The sequence below is a fragment of the Suricata suricatta genome, chromosome 3, assembly GCF_006229205.1.
Source record: "Suricata suricatta isolate VVHF042 chromosome 3, meerkat_22Aug2017_6uvM2_HiC, whole genome shotgun sequence".
NCBI lineage: Eukaryota > Metazoa > Chordata > Mammalia > Carnivora > Herpestidae > Suricata > Suricata suricatta.
This window is the reverse complement of record NC_043702.1, coordinates 120964115-120987782: the sequence shown is the minus strand read 5'-3', so window position 1 is coordinate 120987782 and position 23668 is coordinate 120964115. Positions and strand designations below refer to the sequence as shown.

General features: G+C 42.3%; 1 protein-coding gene across 1 annotated transcript; it reads right to left on the bottom strand.

The window, feature by feature from the left end:
- Positions 1 to 191: 191 nt before the first annotated feature.
- Positions 192 to 23142, bottom strand: FMO4 (flavin containing dimethylaniline monoxygenase 4). Its single transcript, XM_029935012.1, has 8 exons — positions 23011 to 23142; positions 19993 to 20181; positions 18781 to 18943; positions 8369 to 8511; positions 7030 to 7229; positions 5385 to 5737; positions 2984 to 3053; positions 192 to 857 (listed from the first exon to the last, which is right to left on the bottom strand). Exons 1-8 carry the CDS (start codon positions 23140 to 23142, stop codon positions 452 to 454), a joined length of 1656 nt encoding a protein of 551 aa, XP_029790872.1. The 3' UTR covers positions 192 to 451.
- Between the last annotated feature and the right edge of the window lie 526 nt (positions 23143 to 23668).

The window sequence follows — 23668 nt, the reverse complement described above, 5'->3', positions numbered from 1 at the left end:
TTATGTCTTTTATTTATTTTTGAGAGACAGAGAGAGACAGCGTGAGCAGGGGAGGGTCAGAGAGAGAGGGAGACACAGAATCCGAAGCAAGCTCCAGGCTCTGAGCCAGCTGTCAGCACAGAGCCCAACGCGGGGCTCGAACCCACGAACTGTGAGATCATGACCTGAGCCAAAGCTGGCTGCTTAACCGACTGAGCCACCCAGGCGCCCCGACAATATTTTATTTTAGATTAATTGTTTAGTAGCAGAGTAGAATATGGATTGGAAAGGGAGGAAAGAAAGGAGGCACTGAGACCACAGAGGAAGGCAGTATAATAATTCAGATAAGAGATGACTGGACTTGAACTTGAATGATAGCAGTTACGATGGAGAGGAGAGGAGGGATGCACAAATATTTGGAGATAGAATTGATATGGCTTGGGACAACCCTTGTAACCAATCAGATTCATCCTCACCAAATACTTTTTAGGTAAGAGGAAATTCTTGCACCAACTTCAAAAAAAGGTGAAGATTTACAGATCAGTAGAAGAGAGGCAAGTAGAATAGGTGCCCCCCAGACTTTGAAATAATGTGACATGGAGGTAGACTTTGTGGAACTGGGGACGATTCGAGTTTTTAAGGGTTTAAGTGTTCTGTCCCATTGGGTCAGGATGGCATTTCTGGCTCCATCCCATTTTCCAGGTCCCATTAGGCGGTACTGATAAGGAGTACATGGTCCAAAGAAAACTTCCCAAGCGAGTCTAGGATCCTTGAGGAACAGATATAGGAGACTGGGCTTGGTGCCTATGCATGCAGCGATGTCATCCATGTATGTAATGTACTCAATTTTGTCTTTACTGGTGTCTTTCATCACACCCCTAAGGGGGAAGAAGATGGATCATTTTTCAGTTTCAAGGTATAAGTCACGCTTCCTCCCACCATTTTGTTCCTTTTTATCCCAGTCAAACCATGTTTGGAAATGTTTTTCGATGTTGCAAAGAAAAAAAAAAAGAGGAGTTTAAATACAGAAGGTATTTGGGAGGGTAATTAATTTTGTTAAAGGAGATGGTAAAAGGAGGCAATTGGAAGAGAAGTTCTAGATAATGTTTTAGGTTCTTGAATTTGAGATGAGGGTAAAATCTCATCCAGCTTCAATACAACAGTTGTTGAACGAACATGATCAGCAAGCATCACATATACGGTCACTTAAATTATTGTTATTGATGTTAATTGTGAGTTGAGAGAGCCATACATGGGGCACTGAACATGACACAGATATGGGTATCATGTATATGAAAGCTTTATTCCTACCCATTTCTGTTGTCCATAAACTTTCATGATGTCCCAATGACATTCATTCATTCATTCATTCCTTCAATAAATAAATATTAAATGTCCATCATCACATGACAGACATCATCCTAGGTGCCAGGAGTCCAACAATGAATAAAACAAAGTCCTTGCTGTCAAGAGGCTTACCTTCTAGTGAGGAAATTAACAGGCTATAAAACCCCCAGCCAAACAGATCTCTAATAAATCAGGTGATCACGTGGTAATAGGTATTATGAGGAGATACAAAGGAGGGGAGGTGGGGATGCAATGAAGGGATTGAGTAGGCTGCCGTATGGATAGTGTTGTCAGAGAGGGCTTCTCTTAGGAGGCAGTATTTGACAGAGTGAGCCTGTAGGTACGGGTGGGGGAGGGAGGGGAGAACATTCCAGGCAGAGGGAAGAGTAAGCGTAAAGGTTCTGAGGGGGCTCTGCTTGGCGTGTTTGAGGACCAGGGAGGTGGCTGCAGTGATGAGCAGTCTGGGTGAGGCGGGAGAACGGTAGGCAGTGAGCGACAGCTGGGTGCTTGGGAGCGCTGCGGAGTCCCAGGGAAGTTTCTGGGAGTGAAATGGGAAGCAGTCGGAGGTTTTTGAGCTCAAGAATGATGTGGTGCTGCTCACTTCTGAAGCAGTGTCAAGACTTGACACTCTCTGTAGAACAACAGAGAGGGGACCGGATAAGTGGTGACAGCAAGTGTCCTGGTAAGAGGAGACAGTGGCCTGGTCTGGGGTGGCTGGGGGGGGCGGTAGCTAGAAGGGTCTGGGTTCTGTATTTGTTTGAAGGTAGGAGCTGATGGTATTTGCTGATGAGGTAAGGAGAGAAAAAGAGGAGAAAAGGGGTTTTGGCCGATCACCTCTAGTGAGTGAAGAAAAGGGGAAGAAAAGTCTCCGAACAGGCCAGGGGCAGGACGTGTGGGCAGGTGGTGAAGGGCGAGAGTTGGTTCTTAGACATAATAAATTTGAGATACTTAAGTGGTATCCACGAGAAGATATCTAGAGGGACTTGGATGAGGAGTTGGAATTCTGGGGACAGACTTGGAAGCCATGACCATGTGATGGAATTGAAATCCACAGGCCTGGGTGAGGTCACCTAAGAGTGAGTATTCACAGAAGTGAGAAAGGATCTGAGGATTAAGGCTGGGGTTTATCAGTTTTTAGGAATGAGGAAGAGCTGACACCAATAACTGCAGAGAAAGAGCAGCCTGAGAGACAGAAGGAGAACAAAGACACAAGGGGGGCTCTGGGGGTCAAGTGGGCTCAAGGCCCTGGCTCTGTGCTCTGCTGAGGGGAACTGGTACCCCCACCTGACACGTCGGAGACCTCAAATCTAGTTGGTGGAACAGTTAGGATTAAGAGCATATTCTTCCTGGGGCGCCAGGGTGGCTCAGTCGGTTGAGTGTCCGACTTCAGCTCAGATCATGATCTCGCGGTTTATGAGTTAGAGCCCCATGTCAGGCTCTGTGCTGACAGCTCAGAGCCTGGAGTCTGCTTCGGATTCTGTGTCTCCCCCTTCCTGTACCCCTCCCCTGCTTGTATCTCTCTCTCTTTCTCTCAAAAATAAATAAACATTGAAAACATTTAAAAAAGCATATTCTTCTGGCTCTAATGCAGGTTTGTTGGTAAGGAAATATATTGGAATGTTTTCCTGGAAGTAGTTGCATGTCATGTCTGTCATACCTTTCTATGAGCTGCTCCTTTTTAGTAGCCTCGGCCATCAATTTTGAGGATGGAGGTATCTTACAGAGTCCTGTGAGAAACGTTGGAAACAGTATCAACATCACATGTGCCTTTTCCTTTGAGTTCTCTTCCCCCCTCATTTCTGGCCCCTATCTTTAGGATGTGTAATAGTCGAAGCATAGATTGGAATTAGAGGCAATTTCTGGAGGCAAAATCCCTCTCCAATCCCATTTAACCAGGGTTAGTGGCATTCTATTGCCAGAATTATGAGGATGGATGCCCCACGCCCAGCCCTCAGCCTGCGCTGACACTTTGCTCATCAGTACCTGCTACAGCTCGTTTATCTGCTCACACGTTACGTACATTCACATATACTATTTGTATTGTATTGTTTGTATACCCATTTATATTTGTATATGCGTGTTAAAGCTATTTGTTGGTTAAATGTAACTACTTAAAATGACCTCATTTTTGTAACCCTGCTTTGACACGCCTTCACTTTTGTTAGACCAGGAGCCTCAAGCGTGGAAGCGCCTGGTCGTCTCTCAGCCTCACACAGAGAGCAGGCTCTGACGTCTTGAGGGGTTGCAGGGATGTGCTCCTTCTCAGTCTCTGCCCTAGACAGTCTCAGTGCTTGGACTCTGCTCTTCTGCCTGGGAGCCAAATTCTGTCCCCAGGGTGGGGGGTTACTATCCACTGGAGATAGTGCTGACTTAGCCCTGTGGTGTACTTGCCACTCAAGTCACTTTATCCTGCAAAAAGCAGGCAAGACTTTACTTAGGGGTTCTCAGATCGCCTCTGGAGGCGCATGCAACTTACTCCTGTGGCGTGATCTAATTGTTTCATTTTGTCAGCTCTATCATGCTGGTGAGCATTTTGAGCTCATTATAAAACATTAAAAAAAACCCACCCGCTACTTAAGAGTCTTCTGAGGTTTTAATATAATCAGATAATGTCGTGAAAGTACTTTCACTGGCCTTAAAGAAGTAAAAATTCACGATCATTTAATGAAAATGTGCAGAATTTGAAGTCTGTTACATTTGTATAGTGTGAGTGAAGTCGACACTATTTAGTACTATGTTATATACTATTTATAAGTTACTGGTGATTGTTTTTACTCATTAATGACACAATTCTGCTAAAGAACACCTGGTTGGCTCTAGTGTGATTGCTGTTTACATTTAAAAAATCAGGGGCGCCTGGGTGGCTCAGTCCACTAAGCGTCTGACTTTGACTCAGGTCTCATGATCTTGCAGTTTGTGAGTTTGAGCCCTGCACTGGGTTCTCTGCTGACAGCTCAGAGCCTGGGGCCTGGTTCAGATTCTGTGTTTCCTTCTTTCTCTGCCCCCCTCCCTTGCTCATGGGCTGTCTCCCTCCCTCTCAAAAAAAATAAAACAAAATAAACATTAAAAAAATTGTAAAAATCATACAAATGCAGTTCTTTAAAATGCTTACTAATCTAAAACCTGCACTACTTTAGAGAGATCGATAGCAACAGCAAGAGTAAGAATGACAGCTATCAATGAATAGAGTTCGCTATGTGCCAAGTACCGTGCTAAGTGCTTGGCAGACATTATCCATTTCATAAAATCCTTGTGAAAGAGGTTTTATTATCCCCACTTTACAGATGAAGGGGCTGAGATCCAGAGAGGTCCTCTCAAAGATAATGAGTTTTAGAGTTGGGATCAGACCCTGGTAGCCCCACTCTATCATCTGCGCTCTTACTGTGAAAACTAATAGCAGTTAGTGCCTAGTTTTAAATATTTTTTAATGTTTATTTATTTTTGAGAGAAAGAGAGAGACAGAGTGTGAACAGGGGAGGGATACAAGAAAAGGGAGACACAGAATCTGAAGCAGGTTCCAGGCTCTGAGCTGTCAGCACAGAGCCTGACATGGGGCTCAAACTCATAAACCACGAGATCGTGACCTGAGCCAAAGTCGAACTCAACCGACTGAGACACCCAGTTTCCCCTAAAATATTTAATAGGCATTACTCAAAGGTTACCATCTCCTCAGAACTCAACTTTATTCACAGTCTGCATTATTCCAGCAACTTTCTTTGGAAGGGATATAAAGTTCTACTTCTAGAAATAAATGGAAAGATTCAGAAGTAAATAAACTAGAGTAGAACAGAATATGGGATCCCCAAGCTTCCAATAATTTCAGTTAATCTGAGAAATGTGATTATATCCTGCTGTGCGAATTGATCCCATCCACACATTCAAAACCTTTTTGCCACTGTCACATTAGTGACATAAGCACACATGGTAATATTATTCATATATGACATTAAGGATTTATTAAACTTCAAGTAGCTCACATCTGTCCATTTTGGCTGAATCACAAGACACTAACTTGAAACTCAGTTGATCATGTAGGGCTTTAAATAGAGGCAAGGTACCTTTGAAGACTCTTGTGGCCCACCGTGCCTGGAGCTCTGTGCCCGATAGGATAGATCCTTTAAGGCTGATGAGACCAATGATGGCTAACGTTGCCCTCTCCAGGTTTGAAGGAAAGACCTGCTTATACAGGAATATCTTCTTTGTACACAGGCTTCTGAGAGGTTCTTCAAGAAAGGGAAAAGAGAATGTGTATCCTGTTGTGAAGATCACAACATCGATGTTTTCCTCCACTGTTCCGTCTTCAAAGAGAGCAGAGGATTCTGTGAACTTCTTCACGCTGGTTTTCATAGTGACGGTTCCACAGAGGATACAGGTGGGCAATTCATCATTCACAATTAATTTTGGTTTTTCCCTTTGACACAGAAGAGAAAATTATTCACTGTAGTTGTATCTGTGAGACGCTAGAGCAAATTATTTATTTGGTCAGCTCAGGGGAATTAATCTGCAAGCTGAGAGAGTGAATAGATGAATGTCTAGTTCAAAGTTGTCTGCCCATCTTACTGTTTCAATAACATCTTTTGTTTTTCTGCGTTCAGCAGAAGGCATGTGGGAAATGACTAAGCCTATTCTTAACAGCCTGGGATTTAAAATTCTGTATCTCTTGAAATTCATTTCCAGAGCATGCTTTTCTTGAAGAGTTAGGATCGAGTATACAACAATTTAAGAATTAGTTTTAAGTCCCACATCACCTGGGGCTCAAAGGATTGACGTGAGGCAAAGAGGAAATTAGCAAGAAACTTTTTGGATAAAAATTTTAAAAAGTCTGAATCAAGTTATGCTGATAAATATTTTTATTACAAACATTATTCCATCTAATCACAGCAGATATAATGTCTTTATAAAATTGACATATCAAATCATCCACTGTCATTAATTTTCTTGATGAGTGAAGAACTGTCTTACCAATTAAAAAAAACTTGGTCAAAAAAAAAAAACTTGGTCAAGCATAAAATATATTCATTTCAAAAGTCTTCTTTTCCTTGCCATGTGCAGCTTCATACAGGTGTGTATTAAAATGCGTAATTTTGGGAATTCCTATTGGAAATTCATTCTCTATCATTCAGCCAGAGACTCATTAGCAAGAACTGGCCATTTGTACTTGGGATGCTGCAAATGGTCTATTTGTACATGGCGTGCATTTCAGGATTCTTCAAAGCCAATTTTAATGTCCTTATTTTCAAGCTAGAAATGAAAAGTTTTTATCCTTCATTATATTCTAGCCTCATGCACTACTACCTTTGTTACCAGAGAATATTCCTATTTGTGGTAACTGATAGACATGGCCTTAAGGAACTAAGCTCAGAACAGAATAAAGACAGCATAATAATCATTGGAGATTTGAGTTCTGAATAAAGTAGAATTAAAAACTATCGGTTGTTGTTTTTAAAAAATGTTTATTTTGAGAGAGAGAGAGAGAGAGAGAGAGCGTGCATGTGCCCAAGGGAGCAGGCGAGAGGCAGAGAGAGAGAGGGAGAGAAAGAATCTCAAGCAGGCTCCATGCTGTCCCCAGAGAGCCCGACTCGAGGCTTGATCTCATGGCCCTGGGCCAAAATCAAGAGATGGATGCTTAACTGACTGAGCCACCCAGGTGCCCTAAAATTACTGATTCAATAATTTTCCCATTAAATAAAGAAATTTAAGTACCCCTTTGTAATACTTAATCCATAATTCTCATGGTTAAATCTTTTATTCATTTGCTTCTCTTGAATCCAGTTTTGTACACACGAGGGCAGAACTTGAGCCATAAAATTAAGGTATCTTCTTGTAAATACCATATTAAGGGGGTAACCCCCGTCTGAGCAGCGGTAGGCAACCCAGGTACCAGTTCTAGTACTGAGAAGTACCTAAAAAGTCAGGAAGGATAAATATATGTACATCATTTCATAGTATTTTTCTTTGATGTGTTTCAAATGTTCTTAGAACATCTGTTCTTTTTTAAAAAGCTCTTAATTCCAGTGAATTAACATACAGAGTTATATTAGTTTCAGGTGTACAATACCTGAATTCAGCCCTTCCACGTATCACCCAGTGTTCATCATTTCATCATGACCAGTACCAGCAGTTGGTTCTCTATGGTTAAGAGTGTGTTTCTTGGTTTGCCTCTTCTTCCCTTTGCTCATTTGTTTCTAAATTCTACATATGAGTGAAATCATATGGTATTTGTATTTCTCTGACTTATTACATGTAGGATTATACTTTCTGGTTCCATACATGTTGTAGCAAATGGCAAGATTTCATTCATAACTTCTGTTTTTAAGTTGTGAGTTTGTACAGAGATCTACAAATGACCATTTCTGTCCTTTTTGTTTTTATAAATCACTTTTACCTGATCTGCATATCTGTCTATCACATTCACTGTAAAAATTATAATACTAGCAGATATATGCACTATTGATCTGGGAGTTTTTACATATGAATAATATTGCATTTAAAGTGGAGTTTTGAGAAAGCAGTTTTAACTGAGTTCAAAAAAACAATAGTTCATTGTCCTATAATTTATGTTACAGTGAAACGGATTTCTAATTTGTGAGTCTATGCCTGGACTTTCTAAAGTCATTCTGCACACACACTTCGTGGGCAAAGTGAAGGCTGTTTTTATCTTAAAACAAATTCTAACTCTGACTTCGAATAGAAAATTTGGACATATTCAGAAGACAACTCCCCTTTCCTATTTGTATACGGAGGTTTTGCCAGAGTTATGAAGAGAGAGTGTAAAAAAAGATAATTGGTCTGGGTGGACTAATTTTTCCATTTGGGCTCGTTCCTGAAACAGTATGTCTGAAAAAAATACCTTGTGGTCTGGCATCCAAAGTTTCCCGGACCCCTTTCGGAGATGGTTCAATTCTGTAACATGTGGATTTTGTTTTCACTCACGTTGTGTCCACATGATTTAGCAGCTGGCCAATGTGTTTCATAATATTGTATCCCTCTGTCCAGCTCCCAGAAACGAGGATGGGGTGGGTGGGGATTGACCCTGCTGTACCTGAGCTGCCGTGCGACTGAGCTCCACTGCTATGTCCCCTCCAGTGTTCCCAAGGCCGATCACTAACACGCGTTTGCCTTGAAAGCCTTCTGGGCTCCTGTACTCCTGACTGTGCAGGATCTGGCCTTTAAATTTGTGAATACCTGAGGAGAGGGAGGGATCAGAAAATCAGAAGCATCTAAAGTTTTAATTAAAAAAATTTTTTTTAATGTTTTAAATTTATTTTTGAGAGACAGAGAGAGACAGCACAAGCAGCGGAGGGTCAGAGAAAGAGGGAGACACAGAATCTGAAGCAGGCTCCAGGCTCTGAGCTAGCTGTCAGCACAGAGCCTGATGCGGGGCTCAAACCCATGAACCGTGAGATCATGACCTGAGCTGAAGTCAGACGCTTAACCAACTGAGCCACCCAGGCGCCCCATAAAGTTTTATAACTCCCTAGTATGCAGGCATAAGGTTTGTAGGGAAAGGAAAGTTCCAGAAATATGTCAGTCTTTTGCTTCTGCTAATTGCAGGATGTAGAAGCTACGTATCATTTCTCTCTCCCACTGGATTCTCTGAGCCTGGATATACCTTTAGTACAACCTGCAGGGGATTTAAAACTATGGGAGAATTTAAGTTCCACACGAGTGCTCCCTTTTAAAGCAATTATTTGGGGAAATCATGATCATTGCAGGCCATAAGAAATGTCTTGTGCATGAGCCTGAAGAAGCAGATTGCTGATGCATATTATTTTACCCAACAGATATATTCTATAAGAATATGGCTTGTATATAGAACATATTAACAAGTGAATTTTAATTCAATGATAGTTTTCCATAAAAGAAATTTTGTGGCAAGTTCTCTTATACATAATTATTTTGTGGCTTAGGCTTGCTACTTATACTTTATGCCAATTTTACTTTATTCTTTTAAAAAAATTTTTTACAATGTTTACTAAGTTTGAGAGAGAGAGAGGGAGAGAGGTGGTGGGGAGGGGCAGAGAGAGAGAAACACACACACACACAGAATCCAAAGCAGGCTCCAGGTTCTGAGCTGTCAGCACAGAGCCCAACGCAGGGCTCGAACCCATGAACCACACAATCATGACCTGAGCCGAAATCGGATGTTCAACTGCCTGAACCACCCAGGTGCCCCACTTTATTCTTTATTATAGGCTTAATGCTTTATTATACTATCTGCTTATTTTTACCCTATTCTTACATTATTTATATTTGTGGTACTGACTGAGTTTTCAAGTTCCGAGCACTATTGATACAAGTATCAATCTTATGGTATTTATTTATAGGAGAAGGGCTTGTGTATACAGATATTTCTTCTCTTGAAATTATCTCCTTGGCATGTCTAAAAGACATGAACCATGAATTCATGTAAGTAAAGACTAGTAGTAACAGCGGAAGTGGAGGCATTTCCAGTGGTGGCTGCAGCAATGGACATTATGAGGTGGCAAAGAAAAAAGAATGACAGGGACAGTGACCATCAGTGAGCTGAAACTCTGACAAAGAATCTGAAAGGAAACCCTGCAGTTTACAGAGTTTAAAAGCTTCTCACCCCATTACTTCAAGTGCTTTTGAAATTTTAATATAAAAAAATGAAATTGTCTCCTAGAATATATCAGTCTTCTATCATAGTGATTGATTGATTCAATTACTCAATAACATTTATTGAATAGCAACTATATATAATAAAATGTTTTTTCTTAAGTTGATTTATTTTGAGAGAGAGAGAGACTGCGAGCGAGTAGGGTAGGGGCAAAGAGAGGGAGAGAGATAGAGATTCCCAAGCAGGCTCTGCATATCAGCGCAGAGCCGAATGCAGGGCTCGAACTCAGGAACTGTGAAATCATGACCTGAGCTGAAATCAAGAGTCAGACGCTTAACCGATCGAGCCACCCAGAAGCCCCATGATGCCATTTTTTTTAAGGAGGGTTCACGCCCAGTGTGGAGTCCAATGCAGGGTTTGAACTCATGACCCTGAGATCAAGGCCTGAGCTGAGATCAATAGTCAGACACTTAGCCAGTTGTGCCACCCAGGTGCCGCTGATGCCATTTGAAAGGGACTTTGCATAAGATAGGCATCTGCCCAGGCAATGAGACCCTAAAGACAGTCTGGGTGGAGATGACTCGGGGAGGAGCTAAGGTTCAAGGAGTTGTCCCTGGCCAGCAAGAGGGTGTGGCCCATGATAAGGGGCTGCACTGAGACATCCCCCTTCATGGAATGTCCCTCTGAAGCTGAGTCTATGAAAACATCCCATAAAGTGTCAATCTCAGGCATCTCCATGGCCAGAGAAAACTAGAACCTGTTTGGTGTCGGTCAAGAAAGTCCCTTCCTGTCCCATGATTCCAATTCCGAAAGGGTCTAGGGTTAAAGACTGTAGCCGGTGGGTGACAGGCTTGGAAGGAGGAGGAACTGGGAGAAGAAGAGAGAAAGCCACGCATGCCGCCTCTTCCCACTGGGCCATCCAGCCCAAAGCAGGCTCCAGCCGGGGGAAGGAAAGCTCCACCATTACATGTAGCTGCAAGTTTTGACTATTCCAAGAGGCAAGATGTTTTTGGTATGAAAATGAGAACCTTTTTGGTGATTTTAAAGCAATCAGAGGACTTGCTATGATCTGACAGAAAAGCTGTGGGAATGGCCCAAAATTGCACAGATGGGGAGGGGAAGGGCAAGCCCCACACAGCCGGTCTGCAGGGACATTGCAAGAAAAGATGCACCTTACACACCTGGCCTTTCCTTTACCCCAAGGTGCTATTTTGGGTTTAGGGCTTGAGAGGAGAAAAGGCAGTCTGTACTCTCAAGGAATCTGTCCTCCAATGAGAAATTCTTCTGGGACTTTGTAATATTAATTAATTTAAACCTCAACAATACCATGGATGGACAATTTTATTTTTCAATTTTACTACGGCTGAGAATGAGGCACAGAGAGGTTAAACAACTTGCCCGTAGTCATACGGTAGGCAGCAGAGCCCAGACAGGAGCTCTGGTCCTCTGAGTCTGGGGCTCAGCTGTCAACACGATTGTCTACTGCCTCCCAGAACAGGACTTGTTATGATGGCTTCAATGGGGCATCTGGTCTAGATTGAGCTTAGGACAGTGTTAGTCTTAAAACTCTTTGTGAATGATACATAGTGATTAGTGAAAAGCAGAAAAGGCATCTTGAAAAGCACAAACCGTAGCCAGATGTCAGAGGGGTTTTGACAGCGTTTTAAATCATTACTCAAACAGCCGTAGCTTTCTTGCCCTCTGGTGTTAAGTGAAAACTGACAAATGATTGTATTTATTCTGAAACCATTCTGATTTTGGCCAGGGCTTTGTCTTCCAATGCCTTGCCGTTTCCTTGAGGAAATTGTATGACTACATGCTGTTATTATTTTGGATTGCTGTCGTGTTTGAAATATTTACTTTAATGCACTGAAGGAGTTCAGGATGTGCCACCCAAAACGTGCTGCCTTGATACGCTAGTAATTTTGAGGTGAAGGCACTTGAAAAGCAGCAAATGCAGGGAGAGACTTTCTCAGAACTCCCCTCATCTGCCTAAAGACCACTTCTCCAAAACCAACTTCATGGTCATAATCTCCTTTCCCTAGTTTCATCAACCAGGGAAAATTGACGTCTATCACAGAGAGGAAAGTAGAAGTCTACACTCAGACTCAGACTTTGTCACAAATGGTCATATCTCCCATCTGCTCTCCTGAGGGCCCCCTTCGTCTTTCTGGAAACATGTGCTCCCCTGGATTGCCTAAACCCTCCTCCCCTTTCCCTGTTAAGATGTTATAAACTCTCAAATCTCACTGCTTTTTCTGGTATTCATTTTTTCTTATGATGCCCCCACATGAATATTAAAAATTAATACATTTGTATACCTTCCCCCCTCTTCATCTGCCTGTTGTTAGTTTATTTCATAGACCCAGTTACCAAACTGAGGAGGGTGGAGGTTAAGTCTTGTCTCCCTTACACCACAGAGATGTGCATTTCAGTGTACGTATGTGCAGAGTGGGCTCTTTTTTTTTTTTTTGACGATGCACCCATACTTTTATTTCAGAAAAAAGGCAATATCAGCTATGACCCATGTGTATATCATCTCCTTTTTCTAAACCAAAGCAATAAGAGACTTTAACACTGTTAATAATTCTCAAATCAGGCAGCTGGAGCTTCAATTTAATGCTGCCTCTGCATGGAATGGGGGTCATTCTAGAAAGAAAGAGATTATAATCTTTTCTCTCAGAATAAATGGAGGGCAGGGAAAACTTAATAGATCCAAGGGACATTAAAAAATTTTTTTAACATTTATTTATTTTTGAAAGACAGAGAGAGACAGATCATGAGCAGGGGAGGGGCAGAGAGAGAGGGACACATAGAATCCGAAGCAGGCTCCAGGCTCTGAGCTGTCAGCACAGAGCCTGATGCGAAGCTCGAACCCATGAACTGCGAGATCGTGACCTGAGCCGAAGTCGGATGCTCAACCGACTGAGCCACCCAGGTGCCCCTCCAAGGGACATTTTGTATTGCAGTTTCAATAATACTGATAGAGCAATGGCATGGATTTTTTTCTCGGAATAATCTTTTGAAGTCTATACAAATTTTACTCATATTTCACATACGTGGAAACTGAGATGTGGAGGGATTATGTGATTTCTGTGAGATCACACTTGCCAATGAGTAGGGAGCTGGGAATTAAAACGCAAGCACTGTGTTCCAAGATCCTGGGTTTTTTATTTTAAGTTTACTTATTTATTTTGAGAGATGGGGTGGGGGAGCATGCAGAGAAAGGGAGACAGAGAATCCCACGCAGGCTCCGTGCTCAGCGTGTAGCCAGCACAAGGCTCGTTCTCACAACCACGAGATCACAACCTGAGCCAATATCAAGAGTCAGACGCTTAACCAACGGGGCCACCAGGCACCCCAGCCTCCTGGACTTTTAGTATCCATTCTATGCTCCATGACCCTTCCTGTCTCTTTTACAGTATCATCCTATCATCGTTTTGTGCACAGTAAATTGCACTGTCGGTTTACTCAAAGAATGAATTCATGCTATAGTTTGGCAGAAGGCTACCTTTTACAAAAAATCCTAATGGACTGTGCTCAGCTCATCACGTGCTTTCACGTGATGAGAATACTCTCTCGAGTCAGACTTGTAGCAATCCTCCTGGAGGTGGCCATGATTCATCCTCATCTTACAGGTGAATCGATTAGAGCTTCGAAAGGTCAAGTGATTAAGGACATACAATTAATAAGTGCCAGGGACAGGTTTTAAATTCCAGATTTTGACTCCCAATTTGTGCTTACATTTCAGCTATTTCTCTCCTTCAAATGACTTAAGTGATTGTGTTTGCCTTGGAAATAGCAAATAATTATATTTAATTTGGTACCAGTAATTTTTTTTTCCATTTCTTTTCCTGCAAGGGAGAGGGCAGAATTCTTTCATACCAACACCCAAAGCTGAATTCCCCTGAACACTCTGTGCTAGGTCCTTTGGTTTCATCGAAAAGCAGCTGTAGGAAGAAGGTGACATGAGCACTTCATTTTACAGGTGGAGAAACAGGGACTTAGGACACATGATCTGCCCATGCGCCAATGAATGTCAGAGGCACAACCCGAATGCGGCCCCGTGGTAACCACAGGACTAGGCTGCCTCTACTTGGGCTTTAGTTTCCATTAGAATCACAAGACTGGGGAGTCTGTGGAGCCTTAGGATTCCTGGGGCCCACCAGGAGAGGTTCTTATTCTGTAAATGCCACATCGACTTGCTTTTAGAATAGGCAGCTCAGGTTTCAGTGGTGTTTGGGAAACACCGGGCTGTGGCCATAGCCTACATCTATCATTACACAGGTTCTTTTCTTTCAGACTGTTTTCACACAAGACTGTGAGGCATCTGATTTCAATCAACTGGCCCATATTAAACGTATCCTAACGTCACAGTGAATTAGGTCAACGTTTAGCTTTCATTTTTACTGTATTTTCCTTTGTGAATCTCACATCTGTGTGTGGGGATGGGGTCCGGGAGCAGAGAACTGGGGACTACCGAGCACTTCTGGAGTGGTACCCCCTCACTTGGGGGAAGTCTGATGCCATATAATAAATGCATTGCTTGATGTGCCCAAGAAATGCAACAATCAGGGAGCAGTTTTCAGACAACTGGGCGATTTCACACAGAAACATTCAACTCTTTTTTTTTTTTTAAATAGAAATCTTTTCTGAAATGAATTATATATTTTCTGTCCTAAAAGTAGAACATGGGATGCCTGGGTGGCTCAGTCGTTTCAACTTCCAACACCGTCTCAGATCATGGTCTCATGGTTTGTGAGTTCAAGCCCTGCATGCGGCTCAGTGCTGACAGCTCAGAGCCTGGAGCCTGCTTCCGATTTTGTGTCTCCCTCTCTCTGCCCCTCCCCTATTTGCACCCTGTCTCTCTCAAAAATAAATAAACGATAAAAAAATGTAAAAGTAGAACATACTGATAATTCAAGGTCACCCTTCTAACCTTCAATTATTGCATTGTTCTCTTATATAGTCACACCCTTAGGGGGTGTTGAGGGGCAAGGGACTTAGTTTGCCTGGTTACCAAATATCTCTGGAGCATTTTGCTACTGTGGTTTATTCATCTTATACGTATTGCCCCAGTGTTATGTGTTAGGAAAGGCTTAGCAATAACCTTAGGAGAAGGAAGATCAGGCACTTGAACTCCACTTACAATGCTCACAAAGTGTATGCACACTGATTAAGAATCGATCAAACATAATGAGGCATTCACATCACTAATCTATAACGAGTGCTCACAACTGATCCATGTTTAGAGAGCTCCTCTCAAACACTTGTGTGTGTGGGAGAGGGGAATGAAGAGGGGTGAGCTGCAGAATAGTCCCTGCGTTACCCGTCCTGGGGTTTGCACGTGGGACCCAGGAGGGGCTGGCACTCTAAGGGGGAATGGCTGCCGAGGCAGGGGTGATAACGTGACTACGAGGGATGAATATTTCTTAATCGAAAAAAAAAATCACATGCCTCTTAGGAAGCAGGTTCTCCGAACAATTCTTAGGTTAACAGCTCACAGTCGGTCATGAGTCACAGCAACGATGGCAAATGTTTATGGAGTGCTTTGTGCTCGGTCCTATGGTAAGTATTTACATGGATGAGCTCATTTAATGCTTAAAACAATTTTTTTAATGTTTATTCATTTTGAGAGAGAGAGAGAGAGAGAGAGAGAGCGAGCGAGCATGAGTAGGGGAGGGGTAGAGAGAGAGAGACTGAATCTGAAGCAGGCTCCAGACTCTGACCTGTCAGCACAGAGCCTGAACCCACGTTCTGTGAGATCATGACCTGAGGTGGTCAGACGCTTAGCTGACTAAGCCTCCCATGCACCCTGATCTCAATTCTTAAACCACTCTCTGGAACAGAATCGCTGGGTTATGTCTACCCAGACCCGCATGCGATCCAGGCCCCCAGACTTTAGTCCCTTGCTCCTAGAGGCACCTGGGTGGCTCAGTCGGTTACATGTCTGACTCTTGATCTCAGCTCAGGTTTTGATCTTAGGTTTGTGAGTTAAGGTCTCGCGTTGAGCTGGGCGTGAAGCCTACTTAAACAAACAAACAAACAAACAACAAAAAACCAAACTTGGTTCATAACTATTATGTTAACTGCCACTTATCACCAAGGGCCAATGCCTTGAGGGAAACTGTAGCAGACCAGGAATCTCTGGCAACTCAATGCCACGTTCATTCACCAGGATACCTCAGGCTAGAAACACAGAGGAAACTGCAGTATTTGTCCTGGTATCCTCCACTGACAAATCTTTCTAAAGCCTCATCTGAAACTAAGACCCCTCAGGAGTCTCTGAAATCTGTGTGTGTGCATTTCTTCCTTCTCCATAATCTCGGTTTTGTGGCAAAAGAGAAGGGCACACCAATATTTCTACTGTAGTCATTTCCCGCCCAGAGATCATTAACGTATGTGGAAATGTTTGCTCTTGAAATGATCCCAAACTGCCTTGTGATTCTACTTTGTGTTTGCCCAGGCCCCGCCCTTCCAGATGATGTACTTTATACTGTCGCAAGGATCCTTGCCTCTCGCTCCTGACTGATCTTTTGAAATAGCACCTTTATTCAGAGTTTAAGTACAACTGAGGGTAAGCCAACCCAAACCTGACAAGATACTATATTCCAAAAATACTAGTCATTTGACCCTTGGAGCACATTTCCCCATAGAAACATTGCTGTAACAGACCGTTCAATATATATATTTTTTAATAATTATTTATTTTTGAGAGAGAGAGAGAGACACACAGAATCTGAATCAGGCTCTAGGCTCTGAGCTGTCAGCACAGAACCTGATGTGGGGCTCAAACTCACGGACTGTTGAGATCATGATCTAAGCCAAAGTTGGATGCCCAACTGACTGAGCCACTGAAACTCCCACAAGTTCTACATTTCTTTAGCGCTGTGCCACTGTGAATTGAGCTCCCAGCGAGCTGCAAGCTGGAGCTGGACCAATAATTACAATATTGCTCCTTTGCAAAATTCTGCATTGAAGTCTCACTGGATCCCTAAGGCATTTTTTTGAATAAGATCTTTTGTTAATTTGATTACAATGAGATTATATTTATAAGATTAACATTTTATTTTCTTCTTTGGCCCAGGTTTGCAAGCTTTATTCTTCAGTCTCCCTCGAAAGTTCTTTCTTTCTTTAAAAAAAGATATGTTTAAAGTTTATTTATTTATTTCGAAAGAGAGTGCATGGGCGCACAGAGAGAGAGGGAGAGAGAAGCCCAAGCAGGCTCCACATGTCAGTGCAGAGACTGATGCAGGGGTTGAACTCACGAATCGTGAGATCATGACCCGAGCCAAAACCAAGAGTTGGACGATTAACTGACTGAGCCACTCAGGCGCCCTGAAGTTCTTTTAATTCTGTAAAGAAATCTCAAATCTTCACATACTCAATTTCCTTTAAATCCACTTAGAAGGGACAGAAGAAGAACAGCTGTGCTACATCGTAGTAATCCTTATTTGATCTCAAAAGATGGACGTTTGCCAATCATGAATATATCTATGCCTTAAACAACATGGGTTTGAGCTATGTGGGACCACTGATACATGGATTTTTCTAGATAAATACTACATAGTACCATAAGTGTATTTTTTCTTCCTTACAAGTTTCTTAGTAACGCTGTCTTTGCTTTAGCTTACTTTATTGTAGGAATACAGTATAAATACATACAACATACAAAGTAAGTGTTAATTTTATATTAACATCTATTATATTTATATTACCAGTTTATATTATCAACTTAGATTTATATTTATATTTACCAGTAAATATTTACTGGTAAATATATTTTATATTATAAAATATACCATTTTGATATTTTATGATATATATTTGTATATATTTATAAATATATATATTTTTTATATTACCATTTTTTATTTTACCAGTTTTATAGTACCAGTAAGGCTGGTTTATATACCATTTATATTATATTTAATATAACATTTATATTAAGTTATATATTTATATTACCAGTAAGTTTTCCAGTCAATGGTAGGCTAATAAGTTCTTTGGGGGAGTCAAAAGTTATACAGGGAGTTAAGACTATGTAGGGGGTCAGTGCCCCTAATCACTGAGATGTTCAAGGGCCAACTGTACACTTCAAAAGTCTGTTATTGGAGTCAAACGCATTTGCAAAATGAATTTCTAAAACTCCTTTGTAGCGACAGCCTTGGTATGAGCAGTATATAGATTATTATTGTGGTGACTATTTTGAAGGGTGAAAATATTTCTTTGGATATATAATTGCTGCTATGTTTCTTTTTAATGTTTATTTATTTTTTTGAGACAGAGCATGAGCAGGGGAGGGGGAGAGGGAGAGGGAGACACAGAATCTGAAGCAGGCTCCAGGCTCTGAGCTGTCAGCACAGATCCCGGCATGGGGCTCGAACCCACAAACTGTGAGATCATGACCTGAGCTGAGGTTGGCTAAACCTACAGAGCCATCCATGCGCCCCAACTGCTCTGTTTATTAAACATAAATCTGCCAAGTTTCTTTATAGTCTCACTTATTTATTTATTTATTTATTTAAATAAACTTCTGATACAAATGACCTGTAATCTAATGACAGGATTCAAAAGCCTGTTTTTATTTGTTTGTTTGTTTGATGACACATCTGATAGCATGAAGCCTTATGTGATCATTGAACTTGAATCAGATCAGGCATGATAAAACTTAAATAATAACAGCAGCATTTCTATTAATAAGTAAATAATAAGGCCTGACCCCTCCATAGTGCTTTTTACTTTTCAGAGTTATTTTGTACATATTTTTTCTTAGGGCGAGTATAAAGTCACCTATAATCATTAGGAATTATTTCCAATGACAAATAAATAACCCAGAAGAGTAGGCATGATCTCAGGTAGAAATGACTCACCAGGAAAGGACTCCAACGGTAAATGGGGATTCGAGAAATGTCCAGTGCAAACCATGACAGCATCGAAGACAGCTCGGTCCCGCTTTCCCTCTGTCTCTGTAACAACATCCCACTGACCAGTTTCGGAGAAGTCCGGACGCTTCCTGACACTGCATACTGTGGTCTGAAAGTAAAAGACAAACGCTCACTTAAACAAAAAAATTTTTTAAATTTTTATTTATTTTTAAGAGAGAGAGAGAGCAAGCACGAGAGGGGAGGGGCAGAGAGAGAGGCAGACACAGAATCCGAAGCAGGCTCCAGGCTCTGAGCTGTCAGCACAGAGTCCGATGTGGGGCTTGAACTCACAGACTGCGAGATCATGACCTGAGCCGAAGTCAGATGCCAAATAGGGTTCCCCAAATATTCACTTTCTATCAATCACCTTGGGACTTCGAGTAATGACTGGTATGGTAACCATGTTTGTTATTTCAGGTGGGCCAAGTGAGTCTCAGGATAGGAGGTCTGTCAGTATTGGTTTATCTCCCCCCTAAAGAAATTAAGGAACTTGGGGCACCTGGGTGGCTCTTGGTTTTGGTTCAGGTCATGATCTCATGGTTCATGAGATCAAGCCCTACATCAGGCTCTGTGCTAACAGTGCAGAACCCACTCTCTACCCCGTTTGTGCTCTCGCTCTCTCTCAAAATAAATAAACATTAAAAAAAAAAAAGAAATTAAGTAACTTGTACAGTGTCTCAAAAGTGGTCATAGAGAGCAGGTCCAAAACATCTGAATGCCTTCACTGAAGGAAGAAACATTCAGTTTTTATTTCTGGTAAGAAGAAGGTGAGTTACAATACTGAATGCCTTGGGGAAACATAGGAAGATGAGTTATAATTTCTGTGGTCCAGATTCCTAGTCACTTCTTTCCAGTGGGTTTTGTGAATGAAATTTATTTTTCCTTCCCTCTCAAAAAAAAATCCTAAATGTCATCCTGAATAAGGATTTGGATTCAGAACAGAAGAGGAATAAGAAAATTCAGTATTTTAATGACTTATTTGAGTAAAACATGAGAAGCAGGAGAAGTGAGGAGCCTTTATTGTCTGCCTTGTTCATATAGAGATAAAATCAGGAATTGAATTTACTTAAATATCCCATTTAAGATCCCAATATAGATTGCTGAATGGGCAGCCCCCCACCCCCATTCATTAACCTTCTATGACCCAATGTGTCTTACCCTAAACCGAATGTATTTCAGAAGGTCAAAGTGCTCAGCAAATTCTTGGAGATAGTTCCAGAATTTTCCATGGTTCATGTAATTTGGATAATCTTCTTGGTAGGGGAAGTCGCTGTAACATGACATTTCTTTGCTGACGTTTGTCACTAATGACCTGTAGACCCTGGTCATCCCATCTTTAGAATTCTCCTGTGGTGAGAGCATAGTTAGCGGGATGGGGTGGGGGAGTCAGGAGAAAGAGAAGAGAGATCTTTAGCAGCCAGTGTTCCACTCACAATTCCAAAGAGTTTCACAGAAATGAGGCACTGGGTCTCCATGCCATAGTTATCAGAAATCATTGGTGGGATGAGAATTATTAAACACGATATCTTTATCAATCTACAAAGAAGTTAACAAACTTTAACAGGGCTCTCCAAGACTAACAATGGCGTTAAGGGATTGCATCAACATGGGAAATCTGGTCTCCCTCACTTATCTTTTTTTTCTTTCTTTGCCATTCTCACACCCTCATGCCATAGACTTCTTCTTGCCTTTACTCAGAGAACTCACTGATTTTTGTATTTATCATCTATGTATATTTTCAGTCACTCTCTCTTTATTGACTCCTTCCCATCAGCACTTAAAATACTGAAGACTCTAATTTTAAAAGCACAACAACACTCTCTTTCAGCCTATATCCCTTTCCAGCCTTGTCTCTCTGTGTCTATCTCAATCTTCACACAAAAAATCATCACCTACCGGCAATCTCTGTTTTCTCATGGACTCCTCAACTCACTGTTGTCTTGTCTCAAGCTCAGACACTCAAAAAACGTACCAACAAAACAAAAGCATGCATATTAAAAGCACCAATGGGGGCACCTGGGTCGCATAGTCGGTTGAGTGTCAGACTCTTGGTTTCACCCCAGGTCATAATCCCAAGGTCATGGGATGGAGCCCCACATCAGGCCTGCTTAGGATTCTCTCTCTCTGTCTTTCTCTTTCCCCCTGCCCCTCTCCCCAGCTTGTATGCTCTATCAATCTCTAGCTCTCTAAAACAAGGCCTCAATGAACTTCGAGTGACTGAAGCTAATCTCTGTTTCTCTTTTAAGTATCTTTCTTAGATGTCAATTTCCAGAAGATGCCTTCTCTATGGTAGCTGTTGTGGCCTCATAGCGCCCTTCACTTCTAACACAGCACTGATCACACTGCATTGCAATGATGTGTTTTACTGTTTTTGTTCCCTACCAGACTGTAAGGAGGGCAGGGTCCTTGCCTTTTGTGTCCCCATCCTGGTAGAGGGACATTATAAGTACAGATACTTGTAGAATGGATGAAAATTAATACTATCCCTGCAGTCTTGAAAAAGAAATAGTATATACATGACTGAAAGAAGTTACATTGAAATGTATTATTATTATTTTAATTTGAGTATAGTTGACATACAGTATTATATTAATTTCAGATGTACAACATACATGAGATTTTAATAGTACAGGCATATAATTCCCATGGGTATTGCTATTACCTTTAATTTGTATTTTTTTCTGTTTAACTCAGTATTATTTTCTAATATTAATCTATATTAAGTTTTTTGAGAAAGCAAGATTGAGCATGTGTGTGCATGCATGCACACGCAAATGGGGGTGGGATAGAGGGAGAAAGAATCTTAAGCAGGCTCTACACTCCCCATGGAGCCCAACGTGGGGCTCGATCTCACAACTGTGAGATCATGACCTGAGCGGAAATCAAGAGTCAGATACCTAACAGACTAGCCACCGAGGTGCCCCTCTCTATATTACTTTGGGGGAAGAAAACCAAACAAACCATGGGGTCAAATGGCAGAAGGTACACGGGCAAGACTCAGTATTCTCTGTCCACCTTGACATTTGGTGGCTCGATCAGGCTCACAGTGCAACACAAGAAACTTTTCTCCCGAGTACACTATCATCATAGGGTTGTGACTATTTCTGCTTACATACATTTGCTTATTCTGTTTTCTTCACCATCTATCAATGAATGGCAAATGCCACCTCCTCCATGAAGGCTTCCATACCAGTTTGAAGTACCCTCCTCCACCCTAAACTCCCACTGAACGTTGCTTTTCTCTTCCCATCAAGGCCTCCTACCTCCTGACACTTTACACCTCACCCCTGGGACGGATCCCCAGGTCCCTGCTGAAGACCCTCTGACTCCCATGACCAGCCAGAGGCAGGTGGCATTGAGCCACTTCCAGCCCCTACTTCTGTTGCTAAGGTCACCTAACAGCTGGCCTAACCCCAAGCATGACCCCCCAGGAGGCACACTCCTCTCCTTAGGAGGACTGATCAGTGTCTAGACTTTTTATTCTGATAATGTGAAAGCTACCCACCCGCCCAACCTCACAGGGTCTGGATTCTTGCCTCACTCCTTCCAATTCTCTTCCCAAAGACCTGAACAGTGCCTGGGGGCTGGAGCGCCACTACCTGAGGCCAACTTCCGGCCTTCCAAAACTGTCATCTGCTCCATATTCACCAATGCCATTCAGCCTTGTTCCTTGGCCTCGGAATGCCTGGGGCCTAGAAATTGTTGTAACTTCTGATACTATGTTTGTGTATCAGACATACATCTTCCTTCTTCCTTCCTCCAACTGTCCCTGCCCTGCTAAGTCTCCAGGTTCATCACCTGTCAGACTGCATCCTACACAGTTTTAGCATCCGATCGTGCGCAACCCTGTGTTTTACTGAGCTACTTTCTCTTTTTTTTCTTTTTAATGCTTATTTATTTATTTTGAAAGATAAAGAGAGAGAATCCCAAGCAGGCTCTGTGCTGACAGTAAGTCGTGGGGCTCGATCTCACAAACTGTGAGATCCTGACCTGAGCCAAAATCAAGAGTCAGCCAGCTTAACCCACTGAGCCATCCAGGCTTCACCCCCCACCCCCACCCAGTGAGCTGCTTTCTTATGTGGTCCCCAAGATAGGCTGAGGCCACCATGCCTGAGCAAGCACAAAGCTGATGGCCAGAATCTGATTGGTAGAGGTGGGACGGTACTAGCTACGCACAGTAAATTTCCAGAGTCCTCCGATGTCATTACTTCTCTCAAAGCAGGTGGGCTCCAGGTCCTCATCCAAGCAGCACTTGATGGAGGACAGGCCGCTCACACCAGCCCCAATCACTGCGACTCGCCTGGCCATGGTACCCTGTTAGAGGAAGGACGGAGCCTCCTGTCATAGAACTCAACTTTTATAGTGGCATAAACACCCTCTTGTCATCTTTGAGCTGAGTCAGACTCACAGTCTGGTTAAAAAGGAGGGCTCTGAAAAGGGACCATTTTGGTTGAAGTCTTTTTTTTAAATTTTTTTTTAAATTTATTTTTGAGAGACAGAAAGAGATAGTGCGAGCAGGGGAGGGTCAGAGAGAGAGGGAGACACAGAATCTGAAGCAGGCTCCAGGCTCTGAACTAGCTGTCAGCACAGAGCCTGAAGTGGGGCTTGAACCCACGAACCATGAGATCATGACCTGAGCTAAAGCTGGAAGCCGGACGCTTAACCACCTGAGCCACCCAGGTGCCGCTTGGTTGAAGTCTTAGTGTCACTTCCTAATAGTGTGACCTCGGGCTAGCTGGGGTTTTTTTGTCTCCGGGCCTCGGTTTTCTCTTTAGTGCAGTGGGGATGGGAATAATAATAGTAAGAGCTCTTCAACATTTGTTATGGAATTAAA

Coding starts and splice junctions, on each gene's coding strand:
- FMO4 (XM_029935012.1), bottom strand. CDS start 23,142: ATGGCCAGGCGAGTCGCAGTGATTGGGGCTGGTGTGAGCGGCCTGTCC. Junction 18,944..19,992: donor TGAAATACATTCGGTTTAGG/GTAAGACACATT, acceptor TTTTACTTTCAG/ACCACAGTATGCAGTGTCAG. Junction 858..2,983: donor AAGGAGCAGCTCATAGAAAG/GTATGACAGACA, acceptor CTTCCCCCTTAG/GGGTGTGATGAAAGACACCA.